This window comes from Martes martes (assembly GCF_963455335.1).
Source record: "Martes martes genome assembly, chromosome: 16".
Classification (NCBI taxonomy): Eukaryota; Metazoa; Chordata; class Mammalia; order Carnivora; family Mustelidae; genus Martes; species Martes martes.
In genome coordinates, this window is record NC_137904.1 from 51,859,825 (window position 1) to 51,880,421 (window position 20,597).

At 42.7% G+C, this 20,597-nt stretch overlaps 1 protein-coding gene across 1 annotated transcript in view; it reads left to right on the top strand.

Annotated features, from left to right (window-relative positions):
* Positions 1-10,582: 10,582 nt before the first annotated feature.
* Positions 10,583-20,597, top strand: part of PSMD12 (proteasome 26S subunit, non-ATPase 12) — a 29,362-nt gene continuing 19,347 nt past the window's right edge. The window contains exons 1-3 of the mRNA XM_080827386.1: positions 10,583-10,768; positions 19,553-19,612; positions 19,700-19,828. Coding sequence (XP_080683512.1) covers positions 10,661-10,768; positions 19,553-19,612; positions 19,700-19,828 — 297 coding nt within the window. The 5' untranslated portion in view covers positions 10,583-10,660. The remainder of the gene's footprint in view (positions 10,769-19,552; positions 19,613-19,699; positions 19,829-20,597) is intronic.

The window sequence follows — 20,597 nt, forward strand, 5'->3', positions numbered from 1 at the left end:
ATATTTTAGGGAAAACTATTCTCTAGATAAATGCTTCCCAGAGTTGGCTCAGAAATATTCACAGCAACTAATTAAAGCTAAACCGAATTCCTCGAGGTGGAAAATCTAAATCTGACACTATAGTGGTGAATAATAACACATTGAAAGCCTGTGATACGGAAAGAAGCTCAAGCTGTTTTTCCTTTTTTCCCTACTTCTTACTTGAAAACAAGTGTAGTGGTTTCACTTTCTGGCGCCCGATCTTCGCAAAGGCAGCTAGGCAATGCACTGGCTTAAGCCACACATACACACGCACAGGACAGCAGAGCCGTGTGGATATATTCCTAGCTTCCTAGACGTTTCCCGACGTTGATTCTGTAACTGTGTTTACTGAAATTCTTATTGTGGTTGAGGAACTACCTCTCATTTCCCAGAAGGCAAATCAGGCTCTATGTGCTTCTCTCTTGACTCTGCTAGGCTGCCTAAACTTCCTTTTCATTCAGCCCATCCGCATGCCTGGTCACATTAATCTTGTTCAAGCACAGCTCTAATCCTGCCACCTTTAGAACCTCTCACTGATTCTCTGTGGCCTACTGAGCGGGTCAAAATTCCTTGGCAGGGAGATCAAGACTGAATGTACCTTTCCCCGGCTAGTCAGTTAGCTTTCCTCCCTGACCCTCACTGCAACCAGGTGAGACAAATCTGTTGGCGGGAGAAGGCTTCCACTTTACCCTTGTCCCTTCTCCCGCCATTGCCTCCCCCGCTCCACTCCCCCAGGACACCATTTTTCCAGCAATCTGTTTTTGGAAAAGTGATCTCTGATGGCAGTGTTGGATGGGAGAGGACAGAAGGATACCAGAAGCAGGAGTATTAGAATACTATAGAAGACAGATGGGGAGGGTCTGAATTAAACTGCCCCGAAAGAAAAGACGATGAATTTTTTTAAAGATTCGGGAAGGACTTGAGGACAGATTGGTTTTCACTACAACAGCGCTTGGGGGAGGGGAGGGCAAAGGGAGAGCTTATTCATTCATAACTCATTCACACAAAGGGAAGAGAGCGCCATCTACTGGTCGGATGCATTGCTTAAAGTGTTTGAAGTCCCCCTCGTCAGCCAGAGTCTGGCAAGAATTCTGTTTCTTTTCAACCAGTGGAATCTCCAATATCGACTTCCAAAGAGCTTTGCAGGTGCTGCTATCATCATTAAGAAGAGTAGTAACGATCCATTAACAATGATATAATCCAGCTACTGATCATCATGTATTTTAAAAATGGAGGTGGGACACAAAGGGCAAAAAGTTTGGAAAAAGTAGTTATCAGTGAGGAATGATCCGAGCAGAAGGAAAAGGGTATTAGCCTACGCACGTCTGTGACAGCCGATACTCCTGGATAAGTGACAATCTGTGAAGGCAAGAATTCTCAGAAGACGAGATGGGGGAGGTCCCCTTCAAAATCAATCATCTAAGGAGCTTTTTCTATCCATTGTCTTCACCTGGATTCTGATGATGCACCCATCCCCCACACTGAAACCTCTTCTCTGTGCGAAAATACTATGACCCACTCTGTAAGTAGCATCTGAAAGAAGAGTGTACCAACAGTCTTTGTGACAATTCAAATCCTGTTTCATTCCTAGAATATCCCTGGTATCTCTAAAATATTACAGTTCTTTCCATCTTCTTTCCTACTCACTGTGTATAAGGTCTGTGCGTTCGTCAAAGGCCACTGAAAGTCCCGACTCTTACACAGAGCTGTTCTAGACAACCCTTTACCTTTCTAGACAACCTGGAACACTTATCTGGACTACTCATTCTGGTTCCTGTTTGCATGCAAGTGTGACCTTTATGTAGAAAAAGTGGTATATGGTGCTAAAATAGTCCCCCCGTTTTCTAATTGCAGACATGATTTTAAGCTTCCAGAGAAGACAGACCGTGTCCTCTCTGTATCATCTGGAAAATGTATCCTGGTATAGGGGTAGTGTAGGTACCCAATAAACATCTGTTAGGTGTATGTATATAATTAGTTTCTGTTAGGTGTATGTACATAATTAGTTTCAGGTTCTCAGTCTCAGAGCTACCAACACTTGGTGCCAGATAATTCCTTGTTGTGGTCACTGTACCATGTTTAGCAGCATTCCTGGTTTCTACCCACTAAATATCAGTAGCACCCCCACACACAGACACATACACTGCTGAATCTGGGGGTGCGTAGGAAGGGATGAACTCCTACAGTGGCGAACCACTGTATTACTGTAACATTCATTAATCTTATCTAAATGTTTAGTTACTCCAGGAAGAAACTTTTGGAGACACTGACTTCCAACTCGTCAAAATTAGGTCTAAGGAGAGAAGGATAAAACTATTACATCACAGTGATATAAAGATGTGCCTTCTCATTCCCATGATCTGCCTTCCATTACCAAAGTAGCCCCTGTTGAAGGCTTGACTTTAACCTTGATCACTTGGTGAAGGTCATGTCTGCCAACTTTTTCACAAAAGAAGTTTTTTTTTTTTTAATTTTTTTTTTTTTTAAGATTTTATTTATTTATTTGACAGACAGAGATCACAAGTAGGCAGAGAGGCAGGAAGAGAGAGAGGAGGAAGCAGGCTCCCTGCCGAGCAGAGAGCCCGATGCGGGACTCGATCCCAGGACCCTGGGATCATGACCTGAGCCGAAAGCAGAGGCTTTAACCCACTGAGCCACCCAGGTTCCCTCAAAAGAAGTTTTTTTTTTCCTTTTCCATTCTCTTTTCTTCGGAAGTGGGTCATTAAGTCCAGCCCACAATCGAGGGAGGGGAATTAAGCCTGCCTGCTGAGGAGAGAGTATCTACATAATGTAATATGGAATTCTGTGAGATTGTCCTCTTATCCCTCATTTATTTATTCATTCAGTTATTTATGTATATCTGTTGGACTCATGCATATTTATTGCACTTTGACTAACAAGTCAATACTATGTTAGTTTTGTTGCTCAAATTGTTCCAGCTTTGGACGCTGGAAGCTTTTGCAGGTTTCTTCCGGTGACCATGCCAATGCCCCCTTTTTAAGGGTTATTTTTTGAAAATCAAATGTTATCCTTTGCAATGAACTTTTATTAAATATTGTTTAATTCCAGCAAAGTCTTTATCTGTGTGTGTGTGTGTGTTTTAAACACCTGTGTGTCTGACCTTGTTAGATACTAAGCAAATGACATATTCATTCTTTTTTAAATATATATTATTTATTTATTTATTTGACAGAGATCACAAGTAGCGGAGAAGCAGACAGAGAGAGAGGAGGAAGCAGGCTCCCTGCCGAGCAGAGAGCCCGATGCGGGGCTCGATCCCAGGACTCTGGGATCATGACCCGAGCCGAACGCAGAAGCTTTAACCCACTGAGCCACCCAGGCGCCCCTGACATATTCATTCTTAATCCAACAACAAACAGAAAGTCCCAAGGCAATTCTTATGTGTAGACCCATTTATCAGGACTCTATTAAATACAAAGAATGCCTTTGATATATAATTGCTTGGAGCTGTGAGCTCATAAAATAAAAATTAATTGACAATGATATGGTATAAATTGCTTCACACAGAAAAAAAACTTGGAAGTTCTGTGACCAAAGGTCTAGCTTTGTCTTTTTTTTTTAAAACAAATAAGCTAGTAATAAATTTATCAAAGTTTTATTGCATTTTCTGTTTTTATAGAAATTGGCAAAACACTAGAATATTTTGAGATAAATTATGAGACCATATGTAACCTATACTCACTGGAAACAAGTTTTAGTGATGAAAGAAGACACTGTCCTTGATCCTGAGTGTCCTTTAAAAGGAGGCACCTAAAAAAAAGGTGGGGGGACACCTGGGTGGCTCAGTTAATCATCTGCCTTCAGCCAGGGTCATGATCCCAGGGTCCTGGGATGGAGTCCTGCATAGTCTCTGCTCAGCAGGGAGTCTGCTGCTCCTTCCTCGGGCTGCTGCCCCGGCTTGTGCGTGCTCTCTCTCTCTGACAAATAAATACACAAATATTTACAAATAAATAAATAAAAGGAGGCACCTGTGCAATGATAACTGATTATAGCTACTTAATGCCAAAGTATATTTGACCTATTGTCAACAAATGATCTCAACACAGACCTGGAAATAGTGTTTCTTTTTTTTTTAAACATTTTATTTTTAAGTTATGTGTACCCCCAATGTGGGGCTCAAGCCAACAACCCCAAGATCAAGAGTCTCATACTCTCCTGACTGAGCCCACTGGGTTCCCCGGGAAATACTATTTCTTAGTTATGCTGTACCGTAGAGATACCATGACATTTGACTTTTTGTGGACTATTTTAAGTATTACCAGAGAGAAAAAAGGGAGTTATGTTTGCTAGTAAGATTATGTAGTGGGGCGCCTGGGTGGCTTGGTTGATTAAGCAGCTGCCTTCAGCTCAGGTTGCGATCTCTGGGTCTTGGGATTGAGTCCCAGGTTGGGCTCCCTGCTCAGCAGGGAATCTGCTTCTCCCTCTTTCCCTCTCCTTCTGCTCCTCCCCACTGCTCTTTCTCTCTTTCTTTTTTTTTTTTTTTAAAGATTTTTTAATTTATTCATTTGACAGACAGAGATCACAAGTAGGCAGAGAAGCAGGCAGAGAGAGGAGGAAGCAGGCTCCCTGCTGAGCAGAGAGCCCGATTCGGGGCTCGATCCCAGGACCCTGGGATCATGACCTGAGCCGAAGGCAGAGGCTTTAACCCACTGAGCCACCCAGGCGTCCCTCTTTCTCTCTTTCTTGAATAAATAAATAAAATCTTGAAAAAAAAAAAAAAGAGTATGTACTAATAAGGGAAGAACTGATTTGTATGTCTTTAATTTTCTATAAAATCATTAAGGTCCACACACACACAAAAAAAGAGTATGTAGTCATTTATATCAAAACCCCAGTTTAGGGGCGCCTGGGTGGCTCGGTGGGTTAAAGCCTCTGCCTTCGGCTCAGGTCATGATCCCAGGGTCCTGGGATGGAGCCCCACATCGGGCTGTCTGCTCCGCAGGGAGCCTGCTTCCTCTTCTCTCTCTCTCTGCCTGCCTCTCTGCCTACTTGTGATCTCTGTCTGTCAAATAAATAAATAAAATCTTTAAAAAAAAAAAAAAAAAGACCCAGTTTAACAATTGCTTAGGTGATTGTAATTAGGCTAAATAATGACCCCCAGAGGTATCAGGTCCTAAACCCCAGAAACTGAAAATGTTACCTTGTTAGAAAATGGATCTCTGCAGGGGGTCGCCTAACTGGCTCAGCCAGTAGGGCATGTGACTCTTGATCTTGTTTGGGTTGTGAGTTCGAGCCTCACATTGACTGTAGAGATTACTTAAGAATAAAAAGAAAGAAAGAAAAAAAAAGAAACAAACAAACAAAGAGGGTGTTTGGAGATGTGATTAAGTTAAAGACTTTGAGGGGCACCTGGGTGGCTCAGATGGTTAAGCGTTTGCCTTCAGCTTTAGTCATGGTGCCCGGGTCCTGGGATTGAGCCCCATGTCCTGCTCCCAGCTCAGCGGGGAGTCTGCTTCTCCCTCTGCCTCTGCCTCTCCCTCGGCCTCTTCCCCTGCCTTTGTTCTCTCTGCCTCTCTCTCTCTCAAATGAATAAATAAAATCTTAAAAAAAAAAATTAAAGACTTTGAGAAGAGAAAATTAATCTGGATTATCTGGATGGGCTCGAAATACAATCATTAGTGTACATAAGCGAAAGGCAAAGGAAGACAGATACACACAGAAGAGGAGAAACAATGTGACCGTGAAGGCAGAGATTGGCCGGATGAGGCTATGAGCCCCGGAACGCTCACAAGTGCTGGAAGAGACAAGGAAGGGATTGTCCCCTAGAGACTCCCTGCCATACCTTGATTTCCGCCCAGGGATACTGACGTCAGACTTCTGGGCTCCAGATTGGGAGAGAATCAACCTCTGCAGTTTTGAGCCACTAAGTACATGATTATTTTTGACAGAAGCAAGAGAAGATGAACACCATGATTCTTTTTATTCACTTGATATAATGGTACCTGATCTGAAATAATTCTAACACAAGTCCAAGATTTACTCAAAAGATAAAATACAGTATAATTTTCTTTGAAAATGATTTACGACAGGCTTGAAAATACCAAGTTCTCCCACTGCCTTTATTTTCTTTTTAAGTTTTTATTTATTTAAGTAATCTCCACACTGAACGTGGGGCTCAAACTCATGACTCTGAGATCAAGAGTGGAATGCTCCTCCCACTGAGCTGGCCAGGCGCCCCTCTCACTGCCTTTAAAAGAAGCAATTTATAAAAACAAGTGTTTCACACACATTTCAGGAACATTTCTGTAATGTAAGCCTCTTGTCTTTAGATGCAATCAATATGTTAAGGACTCCTAAATTAAACCTCTAGCCCAAAGGGCTCCTCTTAATTTGACCCTTGTATATGCATTTGCCTTTTCAGCAATGTCACTGGATACCCAATAGGGCCCTCAAACTTAACATAGCCAAAACTGGGCTTCTGTCCTGTTCTGACTTGCTTGTCCCTAAACTGCTCCTTCTTGGTAAATGGCAGCCCCATCTTTCCAGACACTCGGCCAAAAATCTTGTGGACATATTCTACCTCTCTACCCCCACGGTCAATAGCAAATCTGATCTTGGCTCTATATCTTCAGGTTATATCCAGGATCTAGCCCTTTCTTGTACCTTAGTCCAAGCCCCCATCATTTTCCTCCTAAATTATTGCAATAACTTCCCAGCTAGTCTCCCAGCTTCTGTTCAACCTAGTCACCACACAGCAGCCAGAATGATTCACTGTGCAAGTCAGCTCATGCTGCTCCTTTGCCTAAATCCCCTGCTGGCTTCCTATTTTATTCAGATTAAAAACCAAGCCTTTATAACGGTCAAAACTTCATCTCCTGCAACTCTTACCCTCACTCATTCTGGTCTTCAGACAAGCTGGGGTGATCTGATTGCTCTCACCTTAGGGTTCTTGCTCTCGCCTCCGCCTGCAATCTTCTTCGCCTATCTGCAAGACTCCGTTCCTGGGGCGCTCAGTCTGTGAAGCATGTCATGCTTGGTCTCAGGGTTGGGAGTTCGAGCCCCAGGCTGGGGGTAGAGATTACAAAGGAAAAAAAAAAATCCTCTCATTGACTGCAGGTCTTGGCTCACTAGTCAGTCTTCCCTGATCACCTCCCACCCACCATCACCCCTGCTCCCTATTTACAAGTTTATTTTCTGCCGCCTCCTGAACCCCCATTAGAATGTTCACAAAGGTGGGAACTCTGGGTCCGATGTGTGCATGGTCAATAAGCTGAACGTGCCGGACACGCCAAATATGAAAACAAACATAGTCGTTAATATAGAGACCCACGAGTTCAAATAATTAGCATCATGATATACATTACCGGGTTTTTCCAATCAGTATTTCTCTCTGTTGTGGAAAACAGACCTCTGTGCTCTGAAGCAGTAACTCGAAGACAGAGTTTGGGTTTACAGAAGGAAGATAGTTTATTACTTTGCCTGGTAATGGAGGCTGCAGCCGGCTAATGGCTCCGAAGACTGCAAGCCTGCCTGGGGTAAAAGGCTGAGGGGTTTTATAGGAAAATACAGGATCGGGGTGGTTTTGATAGGAATCTGGTCCATGCTGCAAGCTGGGTAGGTCACGGCTTCAAGGGGGTCTCATGACCAGCGGCGGCACTGGCTGTGAGTCTGTTACTAAGTATACATTGAGGTCAGCAGGATGTCAATACTGGTAAGGAATTCCTGGAACAAAGGATTCTATGGAAAGACAAATGAAGGGGAAGGGGACACGGAGGCTTCAAGAATGAGGAAGAAAAAAAACTCGTTCAATGTAAAAACCGTGTCCATCTTTTCTTTTTTTATTTCATTGTTATTTGTTTTTAAGTCATCTCTACTGTCCAAGGGAGGCTTGAACTCGTGACCCCAATCTTTTTTATTTATTTATTTTTATTTATTTATTTTTTAAAGATTTTATTTATTTATTTGATAGAGATCACAAGTAGGCAGAGAGGCAGGCAGAGAGAGAGGAGGAAGCAGGCTCCCTGCTGAGCAGAGAGCTTGATGCGGGGCTCGATTCCAGGACTCTGGGATCATGACCTGAGCTGAAGGCAGAGGCTTAACCCACTGAGCCACCCAGGCGCCCCCAGATTCCTTATTCTTTGCTAATTTTCTCTTCTGAAACTAAATTCTTACTTACAATGTCAGAATCCCTTAAATAAAGGATTTTATAAAGAATTTATCTACATAACAGTACCTTACCTATTTTCTCTAACCTTGCCCAGACTTTTACTGAGTTTCTTCTTTACTTCACTTTGTTTGTTTCTTTCCTTTGCAAGCTTTTCCTTAGATTTCAATGTGCTTTCGTTTTCTGTTATCTCTAGGCCCGGTGAGGAAGGGATTCAGTTTGGTGTTGACAGCCAACCAGAGTTTTCTTCTACCTATTATATTAGCCTCTTTCTTAGACCCTCTCTTATTTTTTGAGTCCTGGAAACCATTAATCCATTACACCTTTGTTCCTTTTTGTCTTTTCACACTCTTCACACAAAATGTAGACCTCCAAAAACCTGGTCTCTATCAAAGCAAGTGCACACTGAATATAGAGCCCGGAAACATCTTAGCCTAGTGTGTGTCTCAGCAATTCTGGCTCCTAGCGTGTGTTCTAGAAATTTCTGTGGGCATTTCAGATTGTCACAATCATTGGGGGGGAAAGGGAGTTATCAGCTGTAATTGGGATGCCGGACAACTATAATGCAACAAACCTGACAGTAAAATATTGTCCCACATTCCACCTGACTTTTCACATCCTGCCAGACATTTATGTGTCTGAGGCCTAGATTCTAACTCCATTTCACATACGCTAAGCTATTTTCTGATGTTTTAATAGACACTAAATTTTTTTTAAAGATTCATTTATCTGAGAGAGGGAGCACACGTGTGTGAGGGGGGGTAGGAGGGGCAGAGGGAGAGAATCTCAAGTAGACTTCCCACTTAGCATGGAGCCCAACCTGGGGCTGAATCTCATGACCCCAAGATCATGACTGGAACAGAAATCAAAAGTTGGACGCTCAAACAACTGCGCCCCCAAGGCACCCCTGCACAAAAAATTTCTAAGAATTCTCCTATGTGAGAAACAATGGAAGATTGTACTTTCATACAGACAGAACTTTACTAAGAAGTTGTACACCATTTTGGAAAAATCATGCCACCCACAGTAAGCCCTTATGATGCATGGGGAACCAATGAAAACATATCTATTGCAGATTTTGCTTTGTTGTTATATACGTGTATAAGCAAATGACTACTTTTTGTTATCTCCTACAGTAGACAAATTTAGCCTTTATATTTTGAAGTTTTATTTATTTATTTACTTAAGTAATCTCTACACTCAACGTGGGGCTGGAACTCATTACCCCGAGATCAAGAGTTGCAAGCTCCTTGGACTGCGCCAGCCAGGCACTCCTTACCTTTGTATTTTCACATGCATATTCTTCTGCTATTTTGCAGTGCTTCTCCTTCACATCACAGCTAGGATGTTTTGTTCTTGTTTTTAATTATGTGTGCTGATGGGTTATAGCATCCAAGACTTTGATTACAGGACAGTAAAAACAAACAACCACCACCACAAAACAAGGTCTCTTCAGCATTTGGAAAGGGATGCTGGTGCTGATGAAATTCACTAACAGGTAGACCGTTCCAAGATTTCCCATTTGCTTGGGAGGCTACTGCTGACAGTTTGACCTCACTTTCAAACATCCTCAACTTTTTATTTTTTTTTTTAAGATTTTATTTATTTATTTGACAGAGATCACAAGTAGGCAGAGAGGCAGACAGAAGGGGGGAGGGGGGGGAAGCAGGCTCCCTGCTGAGCAGAGAGCCGGATGTGGGACTAGATCCCAGGGCCCTGAGATCATGACCTGAGCCAAAGGCAGAGGTTTTAACCCACTGAGCCACCCAGGTGCCCCTTCATCCTAAACTTTTTAATAGGGACCCAGATGGTGCGAATGATAATGAAAACTTGTACGGTCCTTAAAATTTTAAATAACCTCGCATATACGTGATCTCGCTTGATGTCACCAGAGTCCTACAGAGAAAGCCAATAAAATGTCTTTCTAAAGATTCTTCTTATCCACATAGTGGATTATAGTAAAAATGAAAATAAACAACAACAAAAAATACTTGTTTTATCACCGAACCGCTGTCATACCTTCTCTTTGAGGTTTGAGAGATGCCACAGATTGAACCAAGGCTTTCAACCAGATGAAACTTTAGAACTTCTCTCTTTAGGGTTTATTTCAGCCTGCTCATGCAGAGATGAGAACAGTGAAATCCAACAAAAGTTTAGCAACTTGACTACGGTTCTGAGAAATAATATTTCAAAGCAGGAATGTAAGACTGTATGGGGCGGTCTACTCTGTTACACTGGCTTTCCTCCCCGCAAATCTGGGACAAAAAGTCACCGAGACAAAACCGGACGTGAGCAGCAGGGGCGAGGGTGAGCCCCGCCCCAACCCCGCCCCTAACCCCGCCCCCCAGGGCTGTCCGCGGCAGTGCCGGACTGGTGGCCAGCGCAGGGGGCCTCGTGGGGTCCTTCGCGCGGGCTCCCGACGCGCTGCCTGAGCGGGTGCGCAGGCGGCTTCCGGTGTGGGTGACGAGTGGTGGCCGAAGCGGGGGGACATCTAGGGACGTTCAGGCAGGGACCATGGCGGACGGCGGCTCGGAGCGGGCTGATGGGCGCATCGTCAAGATGGAGGTGGACTACAGCGCCACGGTGGATCAGCGACTGCCCGAGTGCGAGAAGCTGGCCAAGGTGAGGAGAGGCCGGCTGGCTGTTGGCGGGCGCCAAGGGCTGAGTCACGGCGCGGAGCTTGCTTAGGCCTCAGGGGGCCTGCTGGCTGGAGGGCGCGTCCCCCACTGCCTGCCGAGCCCGAGTTGGGCCTGCTTGAGTAGCAGATCCCAGGTCGGCTCCGCAGCGGGAGCATGCTGGAGCATACAGCTTCCCAAACCCTCCTCAGGAGAGATGGCCACTTCCCGGAGGAGTTGGGGCCCCATAGTACTTTTTGCTTTTTCTTGGTACTGTGTAACGTTTATTTTAGTAGTTTCCCAGGCTTTAAGGCCGCTTTAGCGTTCAGGCTAGATCAGAGAGTTGAGTTCTAATGCTCTTGCTGAATCAAATTTGTGTTAAGTTGTTTGTGGATCACGGGATGTTCCTGGCTTTTGGCCAGGAGAAGGGGTAGTAAAATGATAGGACGATGGTGATTAGCTCAGGAGTCCTGCCATTAAGAAGTTCGTATACATCACGAATTAGACGAGACAGGCAGGGTGATGAGTGTCACACAAGTATAAACGTGCCATTGGAACATAGAGAAGGAAGCTGTTCGTTCTTACTGGTGGGAAAGGGAAGGTTTTACAGAGAAGTTGACTTTTGTATTGGGCCTTAAGGAATATTGGGATGGGGAGGAATCGTCCCAGGAATGGGAACTGCAGAAGTAAAGACAGTCACAGAAGTGCAGGATAACCTCACTAGGGGAGGTCACGAATAGTGGTTTAGCCCAACTGCTTATCTTCCCTGGAACATAAATTTAACTTGGTCCTAACATTTATTCCCCCCGCCATGTGCCAGGGAACTTTATGTGTCATTTTACATATAAGGAAACCAAGGCGGGGAGTTTCTTGTGGAATGTTACGGTTAGTAATATCACCGGGGGTTCAAAACTAGGTTTGTCTGAGTAGGGTTTGGATGGTTGTTAAATCAACTCCCATCCTGGGCTGTTGCCAAGAATCCTTACGCTTAGACCTCATTAAATTTCTTGATCAATCCAGCCACAAATATTTCCTGCTATTCACCTGGGACGCATGTACTAATAGAGTTGTTTTTGTCCTTTAAGAAACTTACTGCATAAATGTACTTAAGTATACTAAATTCAGGGACAGGAGGAGCATCAAGTATTTCACAGTAATGTTTCTTAGAAACCTTTTCAATACTTCCCTTTTTTCTGATAAAGGATTTTTTTTTAAGATTTTTATTTATTTATTTGACAGACAGAGATCACAAGTAGGCAGAGAGGCAGGCAGAGAGAGAGAGAGAGAGGGGACGAAGCAGGCTCCCTGCCGAGCAGAGAGCCCGATGTGGGGCTCTATCCCAGGACCCTGGGATCATGACCCAAGCTGAAGGTAGAGGCTTTAACCCACTGAGCCACCCAGGCACCCCTCTGGTAAAGGATTTAATAGAGCTTTACGAAACACAGGAATAGGGAAAGTTGATACACCTGAATTTCTTAACTTCGGTACACTTGTTGGAGGGGAGCCATAAATTCATCTCTGTACTTTACTGGCAGCTAGTGTGAAGAAACATCATGTATATAAGGGTTGGGAAACACCTGTAGTGCCAGGCAGATAACAATCGCTGGCATTTAGTGAGTTCTTTCTACAGTGCCACTCTTCTGAGTGCTTAGATGCATTAGTTCATTCTGTCCTCACCTTAGCCCCACGTGATAGGTACTGTTCTTCTTATTTTACAGACGTGAAAACAGTTTAAGAGAAGTTGAGTCACGTGCTCCAAGGTCTTACAGCTAGTAAAGTCGTGGAGCCAGGACGCAAACCAAGCAGACTGATTTTGGAGCTTGTGCTCCCACCATGCTCTCCTGCCTAGTGAGCCAAGTGTAATGAAAACCTGAATTTCTGAGGACCTGTCCAGGGAAAGGGGGCAGTGACTCTTCACCTCCAGTTAATCTTTGCCTGTTGGGGATGAAGGCCAAGGCTGTCAACTCTTCTAATTTGAGAGAGAAACGAGGAATATGGAGTTTTTTATATGAATTGCCTCAATATTTAGAAACTGGACACAAATCTGTTTTAAAACACATTTGAGCCAATACCACATAGATCAAACAAAACATACGTACAGGCCAAAGTCACCCCCTGAACCACCACTTTGGAAGTCATAGATTGCTAGTGTCCAAAGGAAGAAACCATTTACTTTAAAGAAGGACAACTATTCCTAAAACTGAGACCTGGGAGAAAAAAAAATCTTCTCTTTACTGATTTCTTCTGATAGCCTACTGTCTGTAGTCAGTGCTAGACATGGTGGGGACTATAAAGATTATTATTAGACAAAGCTCTTGCCCTCAGATAGCTTATAGGCCCGTAAGGAAACAAAAATTCACTGGTGCAGTTGTAGTAATCATGTGTATGGCATTTATGTAAGACATTGTCGTTAGTTCAGGATGGTTGAAAAGACTTGCTAACTCAGATGCCTTTTTAGGTGTCAGATTGGTAACAAATGTTTAGAACAGGGAGTGTTAGGGTTTCTTAAACTAGGTAAAATTAAAGCCATTGGATTTTTTTTAAAGCCATTTGAAGGCAAAACAAGGCACAGTTGTGGATTATTTTTGTGAAGGAGGCAGGTGGAGGGCTTGGGGGTTGGCAGGGTATAAGTGTTTTTATTTTTTAATGCAAACCCACAATTTTCAGGTTTTGGATTAGATGGTTATCTTACCATCTAGTTCATTTTTTTTTTTTTTTAAGATTTGTTTCTTTGTTTTGTCTTTTATTTTTTTAAAAGGTTTTATTTATTTATTTGGCAGAGAGAGTGAAAGCACGTGTGCAAGTGCAGGTGCACAAGCAGGGAGAGTGGCAGGCAGAGGGAGCGGGAGAAGCAAGCTCCCCCTGAGCAGAGAGCCCGATGCGGGACTCAATCCCAGGACCCTGGGATCATGACCTGAGCTGAAGGCAGATGCCTAACCAACTGAACCATCCAGGGGCCCATATAGAACACTTAAGCGTATGTTCTTCAGTTTTGTACTTTGAGCCCATCAATAAAACTAAAGAAAATTTTACTGTTTTTACTTGACTTGTGAGAAAACTAAGGTTCTTGCATCTTAAGTGGTTTATCCAAGGTCTGCAGCAAAGCCAGATCAGGCTCAGGTCTCCGGGCAGCAGGTAGTGTTCTTTTTGCTACATCCCATAACTTCTTTAAGAGACTTACTTTTGTACTTAATTTCTTTAAGACATTTTTTACTTTTAATGTGAAAGACATTTGAATATAAAAATTATGTATTTAGAAACTTAATAAGAATGTACCCAATGAGAAAAGCACAAATAGTGGAAACCCTCAAAAGGCAAACTGAAGTCTAGACATGGGTTGTAAAATTGCCAAATCTAGGCCATTTGAATCTCCTGCAGTGACTTAGTACAGTTCTGTTTCTGCATCCCAGCACTCACCTAACAGTCAGCAAATGACACCAATTACTAATATTTATTGCTGTGTACATATATTTTTATTTTTTTAAAGATTTTATTTATTTATCTGACGGACATAGATCACAAGTAGGCAGAGAGGCAGGCAGAGAGAGAGGAAGAAGCAGACTCCCTGCTGAGCCCAATGTGGGGCTCGATCCCAGGACCCTGAGATCATGACCTGAGCCGAAGGTAGAGGCTTTAACCCACTGAGCCACCCAGGCGCCCCAGTATACATATATTTTTTTTAAATATTTGTTTATTTGGGAGAGAGAATGCACACAAGCAGAGCAAGGGGCAGAGGGAGAGAGGGAAGCAGACTCCCCACTGAGCAGTGAACTGGATGCAGGGCTCTATCTGAGGACCCTGGGATCATAACCTGAACTGAAGGCAGACGCTTAACTGACTGAGCCACCCAGGCGCCCCTGCTGTGTACTTTCTATGTAACTTTCTATGTAACGTTAGATGTTGTGATGATGATAATATATTCCAGGCATATCTTCCTAGGTATTGCTTTAATCCTTACAGCAACTCTGTGGGGCAGGAATAATAATTATGCTCAATTCACTGAAGAGAAAATTAAGAGTCAGAAAGGGTAAGTGTCTTACCCAAGGTAACACAGTGGTAGACCTGGCATTTAAACCCAAGCAGTCTGGCTACAGAGCCTGTGTTGTTGTTTTTTTTTTTTTTTTTAAGATTTGTTTATTTATTTGACAGAGATTACAAGTAGGCAGAGAGGCAGGCAGAGAGAGGAGGAGGAAGCAGGCTCCCCGCTGAGGGGAGAGCCCGATGAGGGGCTCAATCCCAGGACCCTGAGATCATGACCGGAGCCAAGGGCAGAGACTTTAACCCACTGAGCCACCCAGGCGCCCCTAACGAGTTGGTTTTGATAGCTCTGACCATCTCGCTCCTCTGAATTGAAAAGCAAGATCAAGGAGGTGGAATTTAAAGAAGTATGAAAGAAAGGAAGATGGTTAGCCATAGCATTGAACATGGAAGAATGGGAGAAAAAAGTCGCATGATGAGAAAATAGGGAGTTGTATTTAATGAAGTTGATGGTAGTGTCCCTCAAATAGCACTGTATTGCCAGCCATGTAACTTGTCACATCCTACTTAGTGTGATGGTAAGAATCAGGAATTCTAAGCCATTAAGATCATCTATAGTTCTGGTCATCGTCAGTGCATACTTTGTACAAGTTGGTGCATGGGAAACGATCAAACATGGTCCAGCCCTGGAGGAACTTATAGGCCACTTAGGAGGCACGACATGCGTATTAATAACTGGTGCAAGGTATAAAGGGATGTCCCTTAATTACTACAGAAGCAACATGATGTGCTTTGGCAGGGACAGAGCACTGAGCTGCAATGGGGAACAGTATAGATGTAGTCCCTGCTCTTAACAGAATTTACATCCTAATGAGATAAGGAAGACTGTGTTAAAATAGAACGAAGTTTGGGTGTCTGGGTGGCTCAGTGGATTAAAGCCTCTGCCTTCAGCTCGGGTCATGATTCCAGGGTCCTGGGATCGAGCACCACATCGGGCTCTCTGCTCAGCAGGGAGCCTGCTTCCTCCTCTCTCTCTGCCTGCTTCTCTGACTACTTGTGATCTCTGTCTGTCAAATAAATAAATCTTAAAAAAAAAAAATAGAACGAAGTTTGGAGTCATTACAAAGCAGAAAGTCAGTGGATGGGGCACTTGGGTGGCTCAGTGGGTTAAAGCCTCTACCTTCGGCTCAGGTCATGATCCCAGGGTCCTGGGATTGAGCCCCGCATCGCAGGGAACCTGCTTCCTCCTCTCTCTCGGCCTGCTTCTCTGTGATCTCCATCTGTCAAATAAATAAATAAAATCTTAAAAAAAAAAAAAGAAAGAAAGTCAGTGGACTTGTGAGTAAAAGAAAGAAGTGCTAAATACTGACTATGGGGAGTTATTTAAGAATGCCTTCCTGAGAAGGTGATGGCTGATGTTTTGTTGGTACCTAACAGCTCAGGGCTCTAGACTGGTATGTGATTCCTTCACATGCAGAGGGCCCTTCTTTAAAACCCAAACTCTGGGTGTGCCTGAGTGGCTCAGTCAGTTAAGTGTCTGTCTTTGGCTCAGGTCATGATCCTAGGGTTCTGGGATTGAGCCCCGCATTGGGCCCTCCACTCAGCAGTCAGTCTGTTTCTCCCTCGCACTCTGATCTCTCTCACTTTCTCTCTCAAATAAAATCTTCAAAAAAAATACTTCTGAATTAAAATACCATAAACAATACTTTGTTGATTATAGTCACATGACTAATAGTAATCGCGAAAGTGACAGGTAACCATTAACAGTATTTTGCATTTTAACTGTTTTTGCACTCTATTTGTTGCCAGATAGTAACCATTTCCCAAATGGAAGTTACTTTGATGGAAGCAAAGGTGTGATTTAAACTAGTTACGGTTTGGTGTTGTGGAGGGAACATTGGACCAGGAGGCAAGAGCCCTGGGTTTTGTTTCTGCTGATAAGTTTTGTGGCTGAGTCCTTAGTCTTTATACTCTAAAATGAGATGATCGGATTAAATAATCTGCAGCAGTCTTTACAGTTCTAAGAGTCTTTGATTTTTTTTTTTCCTAAAGATTTTATTTATTTGACACTGACACAGCAAGAGAGGGAACACAAGCAAGGGGGAGTGGGAGAGGGAGAAGCGGGCTTCCCGCTGAGCAGGGAGCCCAATGTGGGGCTCCATCCCAGGACCCTGGGATCATGACCTGAGCCGAAGGCAGACGCTTAACGACTCAGCCATCCAGACACCCTGATTCTTTGATCTTTTATGATTTGTTAGTCTTTATCTTTGTAGAATTTGTGGATTTGTTCTTTGTTCTTTTCCTCTGATGGACATTTAGTCAGCATTTATTGTACACATGAATCTAGAGAGTATGCAGAACTGATGCTCCCCCTTTGCATAGGAAACATTGTTACAGTGCTAGTAATCACACATGTTTCAGATTTAATTACAGTAGTCATACAGATTTCAGAGTTAAAGTTCAAATAATGGCTGCACAGTACATATTCTGTGCTCCATAGAAAATTCATGGAATTTTGGAAATGGAAAATATGGAAAGAGTATTTTGAAAAGTCCAAACACTATTTGTGTCCTTAATTCAAAAACTGTTTCTCTCATCAATAAAAGAGTAATACTCATGTACTATTCATGCACGTCATTAAAATAAGTTTCAGAGCATCTGGCTGGCTCGGTGGTGCATGTGGCTCTTGATCTTGGGGTTGTGAGTTTGAGCCCCACATTGGGTATAGAGATTACTTAAAAATGAAATCTTTTAGGGGTGCCTGAGTGGCTCAGTTGGTTAAGCGACTGACTTCAGCTCAAGTCATGATCCCGGAGTCCCTGGATCGAATCCCGCATCGGGTTCCCAGCTCCACGGGGAGTCTGCTTCTCTGTCTGACTTTCTCCCCTCTCATGCCCTCTCTTTGTCTCAAATAAATCTTTAAAAAATAGATTTTTTAAAAAGTAAATAAAAATAGTAATAAATTTCATTTATAGTTAGAAAACCAATTTCAAAATAAAACCCTCATCACTTCTAATTCATTCACTATTATTAATATTAGTAACTTAAGTACTTGCTATTTTTTTTTGCTAGGAGCTGGTTATGTTTTTATCACAATGTGGTGTGTGGTTTTTTTTTTTTCTTTCTTTCTTATTTATTTATTTGTTTGAGAGAGACCAAGAGCAAAAGAACGATCCCAGAACCCTGACTGTGACCCGAGCCAAAGGCAGACACTCAGCTGAGCCACTCAGAATATGTGGTTCTTAATAGGATAGCTTATTTTAGTCTTGATATATTATCATTTAGGTTTATGTCATTTAAATTTTGTTGTTCCCATTTCCTGACATGCGCCCCAGAAAAAATATTTTTGCATATGAGAGATAGAGGTTATTGTCAGTTGACAGAAAGGGATATTCCATTTGGATCAGTATCTGGTTAAAAGCATGACCTTTGGCCTACCATATATGGATAGTCTCAGGTGGTCTTCGTTTCTCCTTTTTTTTTTTTTTTTTAAGATTTTATTTATCTATTTGAGAGAGAGAGAAATCACAAGTAGATAGAGAGGCAGGCAGAGGCAGAGGGGGAAGCAGGCTCCCTGCTAGCAGAGAGCCTGATGGGGGGCTCAATACCAGGACCCTGAGACCGTGACTTAAGCCAAAGGCAGAGGCTTAACCCACAGAGTCACTCAGGTGCCCCATCTTCATTTCTTTAAAGCACAATTAAAATTCACTTTAAAAGTCATTGAAGAATTAGGGGCTCCTAGCTGACTCAGTTGGCAGAACATGCAACTCTTGATCTCGGGTCATGAGTTCAAGCCCCACTCTAGGCATAGAGCTTACTTTAAAAAATTTTTTAAAAAGTCATTGAAAGGGCGCCTAGGTGGCTCAGTGGGTTAAGGCTCTGCCTTCAGCTCAGGTCATGATCTCAGGGTCCTGGGATCAAGCCCTGCATCTGGCTCTCTGCTCAGCGGGTCGCCTGCTTCCTCCTCTCTCTCTGCCTGCCTCTCTGCCTACTCATGATCTCTCTGTCAAATAAATAAATAAATAATCTTAAAAAAAAAAGTCATTGAAAAATTAAGCCAGGGTTTCTTGTCTTTTCACCACCAAATATCCTTTTTATTTTTCCTCAAAACTTCATGGTTTGTTTGTTTTTTAAGATTTTATTTATTTATTTGACAGAAAGAGACAGTGAGAGCAGGAACACAAGCAGGGGGAGTGGGAGAGGGAAAGCAGGCTTCCCGCCGAGCAGGAAGCCCAATGCAGGGCTCTATCCCAGGGCCCTGGGATCATGACCTGAGCTGGACAGTCAGTGACTGAGCCACCCAGGCACCCCAGGACTTCATGTTTTAAAGTATTTGTTATGGTGACTTCATAAATCAATCATTTTTTCCATTTTTATTCTTCAAAGGTATGTGTGAATGCCACTTAGATTCTCAGTTCAGAACCAGATAATCTGGTTACACACTGAGTTGATCAATGAGAATCTGAAACAAAGACTTGACTTTTTTTCAGGTGTTAAATCATTGTTCTTATATTCAGTTTCTCTTAGGCATTTTGAAATGCTAAAAACAGGTTGTGGGTCCTACTTTGAGAACCACTGACTTAGTCCACAGGAGAAGCAAGCACTACCAAGAGGAGAAAAACCAGCCAGTAGTAGTAGTTGTGGTGGCCATTTTTCTCTAAAATTGAATTTTTGGTGCTCGCTTCAGCAGCACATACACTAAAAAGGAATTTTTGTTTTTTTTCTGTGTCAGAAACATCTCATTTTAGACTAGTTTATTTGTTTTGGTGTTGGTGGTAGTGTTTTCATTGTTCATTTTTATCTTTTGTTTTAGGAAGGAAGACTTCAAGAAGTCATTGAAACCCTTCTCTCTTTGGAGAAACAGACCCGAACTGTGAGTAGATGAGAGTGAAAAACCTCAGTTATCATTAATTTCATTTAATAGTGCTCCATTAACTTCAATATATTTTCATTCTTACAGGCTTCTGATATGGTGTCTACATCCCGCATCTTAGTTGCAGTAGTGAAGATGTGCTATGAGGCTAAAGAATGGGATTTACTTAATGAAAATATTATGCTTTTGTCAAAAAGACGGAGTCAGTTAAAACAAGTGAGTTCATGACTACATTTGCATTTAAATAAGGACTTTAGAAAACCGTTCTATGAATCTGCTTTTAAATTTACTGTTAAGTCAGCATTACATTCTAGACGGTTTATAAAAATTCTGTCCATATTTTTATGTCAGCTGTTTTTATGTTTTTTCTTCTAGTTTTATATATTTGCATATTTTTACAAATTGTGCAGTGTTGGTGCAGCTTTGTTCTATTTCCATGTGGCTCCATGTCTTCGTGTTTATTATTTTATTTTTTTTAAAAAAAGATTTATTTATTTGAGAGAGATTGTCCACACATGCCCGAGCATGTGGTGTGGGGAGGGGGAGAAGAAGAGAAAGAATCTCAAGCAGACTCCCCGCTGAGCGCAGAGCCTGGCGGGTCTCACAACCCTGAGATCATGACCTGGAGCCAAAATCAGGAGCCGGACACTCAACTGACTGAGCCACCCAAGGCGCCCTGTTTTTTGCTTTCAAATGAAGGTATTAACATTGTAAAACAGGGTAGTAGTGGAATGAAGAACAGAAATATGGTACTCTTGTTTTATTAATTAGTTTACTGCTAGAGTGAACTTAGTGTTAGAGTGGGATAAATTATTTTTTGCAAAAAAATAAGTTGTGTGTGTGTGTGTTTAGGTAAGTTTGTATGCATATAATTCATTGTCAAGAATTAACATGGGATGGGGGCGCCTGGTGTCTCAGTGGGTTAATAAGCCTCTGCCTTTGGCTCAGGTCATGATTTCAGGGTCCTGGGATCGAGCCCCACATT